Genomic DNA, 12,088 nt, shown 5'->3' on the forward strand with positions numbered 1-12,088 from the left:
TAATTTTACAGTGAATTGCCTTTCTCCAAATAATTCATGACTCACAGCCTAAAATATATATATGAAGTATAAATATGAACTTATGATTACCTTTAATGTAATTCTGAAAATATATTGTACTTTTAATGAATCTCTTAAGTGGGTACATGAGGAAATCACCCCAAGCAGCATAACCACTTCTACAGAAATGTATTGGCTACAAGAAAGGTCAGTCATCAGCATGGTCGCATGCAAACGGCCCGAACAAAACAGAGGCAGGCAGCTCCTTTCAACTCAGGTTCTCATTTGATAATATAGGCTGGGAACAATGGATGGAAGGTCCTAATAGGCCAGATGAGGTATCCGTCAAAAGGTCAAAGTGAGGCCGACATTTTGATCTTTCACAGTCAAAAGATACAGGGTTGGCAAATATGAAACAATCTGTTTTACTTTGTTACTTTAACCATATTTTATATGGTTGATCTATTATGTTACAAATGAGTTGCAATGACTGCAAGTTGCAGTCCTTAAATAAACATTTGCAGAAATACAAATGATAGAAACCTAGGAAGGGATAAATCCAGAAAGAGGCCTACAAGGAAAAACATGGTGGTTAGGAAACACTGAAAAAAGCCGAAAATAATGTCATGGTGTTTATAGTCTCTCTGCCACTGAATAAACAGAACACTACCAAATTATATCTATGTCTGACAGCCAAATGAGCATGTGTGTGAGTTTCAACCAGATGAGCAGCCTGTCAGCGTGCCATGGAATCCTCTACATGTATGCAAGGAGCCCAAGTTCACTAAAACACATAATAAATGTCTTTGTCCCCACTGAACTGCTTTTAAAATCATTGTTTTTTTTACTAGACCTGATGAGGATGACTTAATCTCTTGCAGCCCATTTGCTCTGCTGCCTGCGCCAGGTTTTCTCTCCAACTCAGGTGGCAAGCAGCCACACCAGCGCAAGTAATAAACACTTTTTAGAGAAAAAGATTAAATGAGTGTCAACACGTGGTAATTAATAAGTGGGTTGCTGGGAGTGTGGTGTTTACAAGGTGCACCATAACATAAATAAAGTGTGGGCAGAAGCCTGGACATATGGTGCGACTGGCGCTACGCTCCAGTGACATGACAGCAACCTGTGCCGTCCCGCCAGGGAATCCCACCTCCCAGACGATCAGTGGCTGGCAAAGCCTGCTGGATGTGGGAAACAGTGGAGTGGTACAGTGTGTATTTATAGTCAATGAATGACCTACGGGACAAAAGAATAAGGGATAAGATACCCTGAATTTATATGTATTGCATTTTAAAATATAGATCTAGTTAGGAAGGCATATGCATGTTCACCATACATGCTGGTTTTCTCTCTCCTACACACACAGAGGAGAACAGCCTGTCATCTAGGGCGAGAGCTACTGCTAAAGCTCCTGTCCTCCTCTAAAACGAGAGTAATGGCTTCCACATGCCACTCAGACTAGTACTAACAACCACTATGGGATTAATGTCACCCGGGACAAGGGGCCTCATGAGCTCATGTTCAAGGGCTGCTAAGCCCGATAAAAACCAGGGTGATTATTTTTAGAAGGTGGGACATCAAAAAGTGGTTGTGTGCTGTGTTAGCAACTATATTTTTTAAAGGAAAAAAAAAATATATATATATACGAGAGGAGGGCGTAAGGAAGAGTTTAAAAGACGGGGTTGGAATAAAATCACGCTTTGACGTAAGGCAGGCTAGCTTTAATAACAAGCCCAGAGTGATGTTAGGTGCTGCGGAGGCGCCTTCTATTCGAGCACCATAATTCATCAAAACTGATGAACTTGCTAGGCCAACCAATTTAGATGTAATCTAAGGAAAAGGCAGTACTGACAGATCTTAGGATGCAAACTATAATATGTATAACACATTCTAGAGAGACATTAGCTGTGAAGACAAAGTCAGAAAGAAAACATAGGCATATGGGCAGGAGGAACAGGGTGTAACTTACTTTATAAAGCTGATGAAAGCCGAAAGCGAGGCCCACCATAATGATGGTGAGGGCGCCATAGTCTCTCCATCTGTAACCTGCTGGACCTGGAGTGGAGGATAAATCCCTTTAACACAGTAAAATACTGATTTGAAGACTGATGTACTCATAGTTTAATGGGTTTGAAATGCTTGCACAGAATACCTTCTACCACTGGCCTTGTTAAGAACATAACCTGTGAAAACACTGAGTCATGAAACTCAGAGAACCATACCATATGTCTATGGTGTTTTAGCTCTAAACTATAATCACATACAAAATGCTTTTTACTCACTCTTTTTTACCCTTTTTCTGTACCCTTCTTACTACAAGTGTATGAATCAATGACCTGCTCTTGAACACTGCCTGAGTAGTGAAGTCTGTAAATGAGTTTTTGGCTTTTCCTTGATTTTTCTCAGTGTTACATAATCATTGTGTGGTTGCAGTTTCAGATTGGTAAAAGAGGACTGCTCGATATAACCCCACTTTCATAATGTAAGTTGCAGTTCATCAGATCTTTGTGTAATTAATTACATATCTAATGACAGTTTTAAAGGGCCTTCTAGCATATATTTATTCCTAATTTTCATGAATGGGAGGTAATAAATACATTTAAAAAAATCAATTAAAAAACACTGGTGTAGTAAATGTTTCGTTTTACTAGAACATTTAACGAGCAAAAATGCAACCCTATTTATCTCTTCACACAATCATTCTGTCTTATTACACAATACTGTCTGAACTGTAAAGGGTTAGTCTGCTGAGCTGCCTCTCTCCTGCTCTACCAGGGAGGACATTACATTTTTCAATTTATTTAAAGCCCTAAAACAGAAGCAAAAGGTGTGTGTGTGTGTGTGTGGGTGTGTGTGTGTGTGTGTGTGTGTGTGTGTGTGTGTGTGTGTGTGTTTGTGTGTTTAGAAGTTGACTGTCTTACTGACTGAGTGACAGATCATGTGAAAGTGTGTCATTGTGCAAGCTGTCATATGGGTAGGCCAACTGTCTGTCAAAGTGGAAACTCCCCACATAAGAGAGGCATTCAACTGAAAATGTCACTAAACAAACGGGCCTGGAGGAAATACACTTTTTTTTTTTTATTTACCCTGCTGGGGCCCAAATGAATAGGAAATTATAAGAGGCTAGGCCACTAAAGTATACAATTGATATTCTATTACAGGTCTGATTTCACCTAATGCGTTGTGTGGTATATGTTTACTGGCTTGAAATAAGTAAACCAGATTGATCTTGTGCCTTACCACTTGTCTGATTTGACATGCAAATAAACTCAGAGACCTGCTGTCATATTGGACCATACGGTACATTTTCAAGGTGAGTGCTATTTTATTTTTCTTTCTCAAGGGCATGTTTCATCGCTGCAGCAGCATTGGCGATGAACTTGTAACCTTTCGCATCAAAATTTTTGAATCATTCTCCGGCATCCATATGGTAACCACATAAATTTGGGTCTTCATCAACATTATGGCTGCGATAGACTGTCACCTATCCCAGAATACCGTGCTTCTGAAAGGCCTGGGAGTCCTTGGGATGGGTGGTTGACCCTGAACAAGACTCTTTGCATCACCAGGGGTCTTCACTTGCTCTTTTCCCCCCCGTTAGGACCTTTCATTCTTCCTCTGTCTCTCCCTTTTTCTCTACCACTTCCACTCTGCCATCTTCCTTTTTTTATTTGGTCACTTAAGCTGTAGAAGTGTGGTCTCCATCCCCCGTTTTTCCAATCTCCTCTCAAATTTATTGGGTTCAGTGGAGGCCTTCCTGTCCTTCTACCGTGTGGAAATAGAGATCAGAGTATCCATTACTTCGACAGAGATGGATGCGGGTCCCCATGCACCGTCCCCATAACAAGGACATCAAAGGGAGGTAGCCCCCTCTTTTCAGCATGACCCCCCATACAAGACTCCCAGCTCTCACCTCATTATGCAGCTCCCTTATAGCCGTTTTGATATAAAACCCCCCACTATGGACGGAGAGCTGTGAGTCTCCCTAACTACATGGCCATCCCATCAACATCACTTTCATTACAAAACATGAGATGCCAGGGGAGTCAAGGACAGTGTGGTAATAAATGAGGGTGGAATACATCTGGAATCATTGTCATATGGGTTAAGCATTACGCGGACTTCATTCTGCATTGGTAAATCAGTGGACAGCACTCATAACCTCCTGAGGTAATAAAGATACAGGTTGCGGTGTGGGGTCTTGCTAAGGTTGAACCCCTTGAAAGAGAACTGTAAGAGATGAGCTTCATGAGCCTGTGCTGTACAATGTCAAAATCCCTGCATCTGAATTCACAATCAAGGCAAACGGTGTTTGGCATTCATGCATAAACTTATGTAAAGCTTATGTAGACACTGGTGTTGGTGAGCCATGGATAAGTTCTCTAACAGAACTCTTGAAGAGGATCTAAGATCTAAATTAATCTTGACAACAAACTCATTTTTTTTTCAGGTGGCACAGTGGGCATTAACATTAATACCACTCATATGCACCATGTATCAAAGAGAAGAAAAGGCTGTGTGTGCTCACCTTGGGTTGCAGAAACCAGCTGAGTTGCATGAAGTGGATGTGGAGGCCCTATAGGACTCAGGGCCAGAACTTCTTCTGTGCTACCAGAGCGCAAGATGGCCAATTCCACCTCCACGTCTGTCAGTCCTGTAATCAAGACACACGCCTTTAAGACACTTGGAGAGGGTTGCAGTGATGTGTTAAAACCAAATGGCTCCTTGGTAATCATAATATAGCCTTAAATACTTCCCAAGCTCCACACAAATCTTTTAAGTACAATTTAGAGAAAGTATGTCAAATCTCCTTTCAATTTTACTAACCCTCTACTCAAAAATGCATTTTCATTTCATAATTAAGAAATTCCACGGAGAGTTGTCTCTCAGGGACATCCATCACGGAAAGATAGTGTGAAAAAGTTCACACAATGAAATCCGAAACTCTGCAAGCCTATTAACTGCCACCAAAGGCAAAGAAAATAAGAGTCTGTCCACTTCTCCAGTTATATTTCCCATGTGGAGATTTCATACACCCCAGACAGCCAAAATGCATTATTTTAATTTCTTCATTGTAATGTAAATGTATTACATAATTTTGCAAATGCCAATATAATTTAATCTTCAGATCTTTTTAATGATTTTAGTGATGATTAAATTGCAAAGGGCTCCCTGATGGAGAATCAGAAGGGAGGAGGAAAAAAAGAATCTAATATGAACATCTCCTTTTGTGGCAAGAAAGGATTTTATTTCAGGCACCATACGCTGCCATTGCTGTGAGTCTCATTCTTTAATGAGCATCTTGGTCTCAACAAAGGGAATAATTACAACTTTCTATGAGCTGCATAAAAAAAAATAAACATTTGAGAATGTATAGCTGAACAATTAAGAGAAAGCTGAGAATAAAAGCAGATATGAATGGTACAGTAGTTCTGTGATGTTGAAGAGGATCGTTTACCTAAAGGTGAAAAATGTATTGCTAACTTTAGCCTTAGCAGGAGTTTATCTCGCCAACATTTTACTATTACTTCCTTTATCCACTTCCATTGCTTACTGACAGAAAATCCCCTTTGTATGAGAGCCTTTTACATGAAATATTCCCTCAGGGTTTAGAGACTTTACAAAAGCTCAGAATAAGCTTTCTTCATCCTTTGAGAGACATCAGTCAAATGAAAAGAGCTCAGTTGCAGTCCTTTAAGAGATGTCTCTCTTTCATACAAAGTAAGTGCACCGTGTTATATCCCTCTTTCTCTGTTACTGACCTCCAGAGGGGCCATCATAACAAAACACAACAACATCTATGTGGAGTTTTCCTTAAACAAAACGATGTAAATGTAATACAGAAATGTCCTTTCCTGAAGATCAATGAGATAATATATCCAAAATCTTTCTACCAAATGCTTTGTCCCTCCTGTTGAAGTAGCCTTATTGTGAGTCAAATCTGAACGTCAGGTTGAAGTCTGATCAGAAATCCCACTTTAACCTTTCCTTGTATTAGCGGACCAAAAGCATAAAGAAGTCCTTTGATAGTCTGCCACACAGCTAACGCCAAGAGGAGGTCCCTCCAGTCACCTCTTTAAATGCTCCGGGGACTTCAAATGGTCATGAAAATTGTTGAATAATTGAAGGCAAATATTGGCCGGCCTGTAGTCTACTGCGAGTCCTGAGTGCCAGGAAGTGGTGAACGCCATGTGCTGAGTTTGTGCAGTCAGACTGCACTGTCAAATAAGCAATAATGTGTCCCTGGACTCCTGATTCATCTGACCACAGCAGACTACATGGTGGCAGACTATTGAGTGAGACATGCAAGGATCTCAGTTTCACCGAATAGAACAAATAAAAACATGCTTCAGGTTTTTCTCCTTTCACCTTGAAATGTAAAATCTTTTTTTCAATAATGCACTATTAGGCTTCTATCCGGCTTAATGTATGTACATCTTAATGTGTATTCTTATCTTTGATGTCGTTTATGCAGAAAATGAAAGGTGTTTTTTTTTGCTTTGCATTAAGATAAAATACATTTAAATTCCTAAAGCTGTTTTCTAGGCAAATTACACCTTGCAAAGTTGTGTTGTATGCTCTGATCTGTTTATTGTTGAGGGGAAGACAACAGCAAATGAAAGGGCTCTTAGATCCAAAAGAAAAGGGAACAAGGTGAAAGTGAGTTTTACATATAAAAGGAAAAGACAAAAAAGGGATTGTGAAATTTATTATCGCTTCCAAAACCTGTGGAATGACCCCTGGACCCCCATTTCCCATCGACCTGTGGGGAGATGAATTTTTTAAGACATAAATTACATCTAATGACGACACCATAAAAAAAGAACAATAATGGAAAGCTATTCTGTATTTCATTATACTGTATTATTTGGTGCACCTGATACACGCAGTGCCTGTTTATGAGTCACCGTATTAGCAGATGCTCAGCCAAAGCATTTGCTTTGACCTTGCCATTCTCATTGGGGCATGAAATTACGGTGCTGGCACCTCGATATTACAGCTATAAATACTGTAAACTGCATATCTGGGCTACGTTTTCTATTGTCTTTCAACATAAACCTGATCGGTATTTATTTAAAGGAAAACCCATTGCTCGTCAGGTTATTTACAGCTCTATTTTCAGCAGCTCATATTCTCGTGGTATTTTTAAGGGCAAAGAGGCAGCAAGGCTCGTACATTAAATCCACTTCTCCGATTCTGGCACTTCTGGACTTTATGGGTCAACACCTCGGCCGGACAGCCAATTATAAAAATTGCTTACTAAAATATTTTTGGTTGTAAAAGGTGAATGCCTCTCTGTGCCCTCCAAGGCCTGAATTATGAAGTTGCCCTTGGGTGAAAATTACTTACATTTTGAATATCGTATTTAGAAAAAAAAAAAGATTGCAGGGGTCATAAATGGATGGAGGTCAATGGGTTATTAAGCAGTGGAGCACAACTTCAACCTGCTTCTCATGTTGTGCTGGGGAGGGACATTCTACATGTCATTTGGTTCAGTACAACTGCTTGAAAATAGCCTGTCCTAAATAATGACCAATCTCATAGAGTATTCATTTATGTATTAAAAAGGGGGACTCTGCTCTCATTTCACTGCTTTATCGCCTTGTACTGATGACAAAGTAGGCAAGGCCTAGGCTAGGTGGCGCCGTAGAGTAATTTATAACCACATCAATCCCTTTACCTTCTACGCAGGCCTTGGTCATTGTCATTTTTGTCCGAGAGGTGAGTCACACAAGCCCACTTACAAATAGCATCCTATTAATATCTGGATGATGAACCTTATCCTTACCCTTACCTTCAAACCAGGTATGGTAATAGACTAACAGCCTACCTGTGTTCCCAGTGACCCTCGATCACTGGCCCTCTACCCAGGGTGAAATCTATTAGTATTATTTATTCAAGTCAATAACAACTGGGACGGCATAAAAAAGAAATAAGTCAAGCCATCATTTATGTCTCACTGACAGAGAATGTACTGTGCCTGTTTCTCATGCTGAACTAACCTGTAATGCAACAATACAAGAGCAGTCTCTCTGTGCTTGACTTTCCAAACAAACTGCACTCAGTTTGGTAATCTGGGAGCATCAAAGTGATGTCGGTTTAGAGGCCACGGTTAAAGTGACATGCTGAGAGCCGGAAAATGCTGTTGACTTTGCCCTGAGAATTGGATTTTTTTTGGTAATTATGTGTGTAACTGCTAATTGTTTGGGCTAAATGGTGGTGCCAGAACGAGGCTCAACGCTCTTTAGTTGTTACATCTGTTAATTGTAGAGGACATGGATGGCACAATTCACTAGATGAGTCTGTTGCGCATTAAATTTGGTTCAAACACAATAAAATTCACTTGAACTTGGCAAGGAATAAAGTGAGGCGAAATTGCTTCAAGGCTGCAAGACGGCTTAAACACAATTTCCTTTCAACTCCCCCAAAAATGAAAAAGAAAGGTGGCTTAAATCTTGATTTATATTGCATCTAAGAGACAGAGTTTCAATATTTCATCCAGTTTATTCTACAATGACAGAAGGGGGTGTGCTGGAAATGTTGGACTGCATAATTGCCAATTCACACACTGAAATTGACGGTCGAAGGGAAACAGAAAATCATATTTTTAGATGAATATTGAAATAAACCACACTATAAGGATGTCTTTGAAAAAAAAGGAGATCTAACCAGAAAGACATCCTTCAGTGCAGATTAGGGCACAAATGTGAAGGGAAATAATATGCACGAGCGAGATTATTGTGTAAAGATTCTGCAACATGCAATCAAAGTGGGCCCTATTTTCCCCTTCATCAGCTGTCCAGCGTAAGTACTGGCAGCAAGAGGAATCCAATTTAAATTCCACTCCACCGGGAGATGGTATTGTTTCATTTTATGTGTGCTTTGACATTTCTGGCTGTTAATATAGAGTAAAATCCAAAAGTATTTACATAAATATGACATTAAACTGTATTAGAAATTAAGACTGACACATTTGCTGTGGTGACTGTGGGAGGAGGAGGATGATTGAGTTTCTCTGCCAAGAGGTTGAAGGGACAATGCATGCTGGGTACAAAAACATGGGAAACTGTGATTATTGGCCAGTGACGGTGTGAAAAGTCCACTGATAGAAAATGAAAAAAGAGAGTTCTAGTGAACAGGAACATTTTTATGAAGTAAAACTTAATTCTTGTAAACAAGAGAAAGATATAGCAGACAAGCAGTTTCTATGGGTATACCAGCACTGAAATGGTACAAACACACAAATATATTCTATTTTAAATGCAAAGGAGAAGTATGCAACAATTCCTCCATTAGTTCAATGGAGAACCCACAATGAGAGGCAGTGAAATCCCATTGAACTCATTATTAAATAGAAAAGAAAGGCTAAATAAAAAACACTGTAGGATAATAAATTTGACTCATGTTTTTTTAGTTCTATACATTTAGTTTATTCTCCCACCATTCTTTGATTAGTTGTTACAAAATGACATTTAGTTGGATAATTACAACGGAAAATGTTTCACATGGAGCTTAAAAAAAAAACTTTCCTGACCCAATTTCTCGTAACATAAAGATTTATGAATACAGAACTAAGACTGAAATCAGTGTGCTGCAGCAGAATCAAAGGGAAGTGTGAGTGTTTGGTATGAATGTATGAGATGTCCTGGTTCAGTGTGATTATGTCACACAAGTCATGACCTTATGATTACAGTAAAATGCTTCTCTATTCCATCTTTACCCTCGCCTTCCATGAGTTTTTTATTTCGCTCTACATTGGAACCAACTTTCCAAAATAAATCTGCATTAAAGAGTCAAACATATTTAATGGACTTGAAGTGCAGTAAGAGCAAAACCCTTTTGGACAGTGGAGCTCCATGGAGTTTCCAACAAAGGCAGAAAGAAAGTCAAATGTGGCGTAGTATGACATCATTTGTTATTGATGAGGCTTTATTACATTTGAGGTAACCAAACAGATGATTACGAACATGCCTTAGATGTCAATAATGAGACGCAAAGACAAAGAAATTTCAAAAGATATCAAGAGTCATTAGAGCCACATGAGATGTGTGTAGTAGCAGCCGGCAACCATGGATTTGGTTTCATGTTACCTTCCCTGTCATGGAGCTTTTAGGCTCACTTTTCACTGTTTGGCTACTCTAATGATGAAGTCCCCCAGCACTGCACAGCTAGAGTCCCCTAAGTACAGAACAGTTTTGCAATAATCCACAAAAAGTTGATCTGAGGTAAAGTCTCTGTATACATATTGCCATTGTTCAGCCAGAGCCTGACTGTAAGAAGTACATAACAGAACGCTGCACACTTCCACCTCCGCACTATATTGAACCGACTTAAATGAGTTCAGAGTAATAAAGCTTTTTGCAAGTTTTATTGCGCAAACAATATTCTGCCATGTGTCAGAAATAATCTCAATGAATTGCAAGGAAGTTGAAGAGCCAGCAAACATTTCCAGCATCCCTGCTTAGAAAACCTCTCTGTGTCATGCTGCAAATTTACGATAACAGTTAAATTAAGTAAAAGGGTTAAAATGCTGGAAGGCAATATTGATAATTCCATTGAAAATGCAGAGGGAGTTTGTCAATATTAATTTTCCTGAACCCAAAGGAGCATCCCAACTGGTGTGTCATTTATTCACAGGGCCTGAATCATGCACTCTGAAGCTAAATCGACCTCTGTTAGACCCCCCAGGGCAAAGAGCTGCATCCAAGACCTTTGACCCTAATAGACCAATCTTAAAAAAAAAAAAGGCAGTGTGAGCATCTCTAGCCAACCACATTTGGTGAACAAACATATATGGATAATAATGTTGGTCCAATTTTCTGACAAATATATACACATACGTTGCTTCCTTTCAAGGCTTCCTGTATTGCATTCATCATGAATTAAAGGCGAATCGAATTCTCACCTTTTTTCTTCAGGAAGGCTTTTCTGGTTGCCAAGGGACTCTGTTGTACTTTTGGGTTTTGTAGAAATTTCACAGCAGTGGTAATCTGGAAACAAGAAGAAACAAATGTGATTTAATCTCTCATAATGAGATCAGATGAGTGGGAGAAGGTCGACAGGAAAGTGACGCTTTTAACAGTGCATACAACAGTCTAGGCCTTCTTTAAGAAAAAGGTTTGTTATAAGTATAAAAGAAAAAAAACATTAATGGATTCCATTTAACAGTTGCTTCTAAGCCCCCACACCCAGCTGTGAAGAAGAAGACCACCTGACCACTTTCCAGCTAAATGTGGGAAATGACCAAATCAGCAGTTATAAAATTAGCCCATCAAGAGTGCTGGACAAATGGAGTATGGAGCTTAATTTGCTATTACCCTCTTGAAGACAAACTTCCATTCTTAAGTGCGCAGTGGAAGAAAATCTATACTTAATGCAGAGGTGATCATTTGTATCTAATAACTTGAGAATCCTAGGCTGAAAACTTCTGTAATTCTTCCAGTTAAAAACCTGCCATGATCAAATCACCCGGCCTGAATGTTGTAATGACTTGAAACGTTAATGCACTAGAACGTTAAATAGCATCAGAACATCAGTAGTTTTAAGTGCAGTACAGCGTTCATCGATTCTATTATGTTTTCCTTCGAGATGCACCTTAATTTTCCACCCCAGTATGCATTTCCAAGAATCGGGAGGAGAAAAAATATCTTCCTCAAATGGCATTAAAACGTAAATTTGAAGTGGGCGCCATGAAGTGGCGCCTCCTAAAATAGATAAATATGTAAGAACACGGAGAAAGGGGAAACACACTAGAGGGGAGGTTTAGATGACTTATTATCGCACCTGTGGTCCCCGTGATTCAATTGTAAAAGTCATCCCTCTAATAGGTTGAAAGGTTTTGATTACTCTTCTTTTCTCTTAGTGTTGAAAGATACAAAGTGATTGAGCGCCCTGCCAGTGGTAATTCGTTTTGGGTAATGCATTGCATATACTATGAACCCGTTTCAATCCAAAAGAATTGCAGTTTAAACTTGTCCAAGGGGTAGGCGTGGCAGGGAAGCTGCGTGAAGAGCTAGATTTCTGTGACAGACACACAATACAGTAGAGGATCACACAGGCTACTTCATGTCATTTATGACTATACTGT

At 39.5% G+C, this 12,088-nt stretch overlaps 1 protein-coding gene across 1 annotated transcript in view; it reads right to left on the bottom strand.

Moving 5' to 3' along the window:
* The window catches only part of pex14 (peroxisomal biogenesis factor 14), a 47,425-nt gene that overhangs the window by 17,341 nt on the left and 17,996 nt on the right, over window positions 1-12,088 (bottom strand). The window contains exons 3-5 of the mRNA XM_065961382.1: window positions 10,907-10,991; window positions 4,529-4,654; window positions 1,970-2,055 (exon numbers count right to left, since the gene is read on the bottom strand). Coding sequence (XP_065817454.1) covers window positions 1,970-2,055; window positions 4,529-4,654; window positions 10,907-10,991 — 297 coding nt within the window. The remainder of the gene's footprint in view (window positions 1-1,969; window positions 2,056-4,528; window positions 4,655-10,906; window positions 10,992-12,088) is intronic.

The sequence above is a fragment of the Labrus bergylta genome, chromosome 12 (assembly GCF_963930695.1).
Source record: "Labrus bergylta chromosome 12, fLabBer1.1, whole genome shotgun sequence".
Taxonomy (NCBI): domain Eukaryota; kingdom Metazoa; phylum Chordata; class Actinopteri; order Labriformes; family Labridae; genus Labrus; species Labrus bergylta.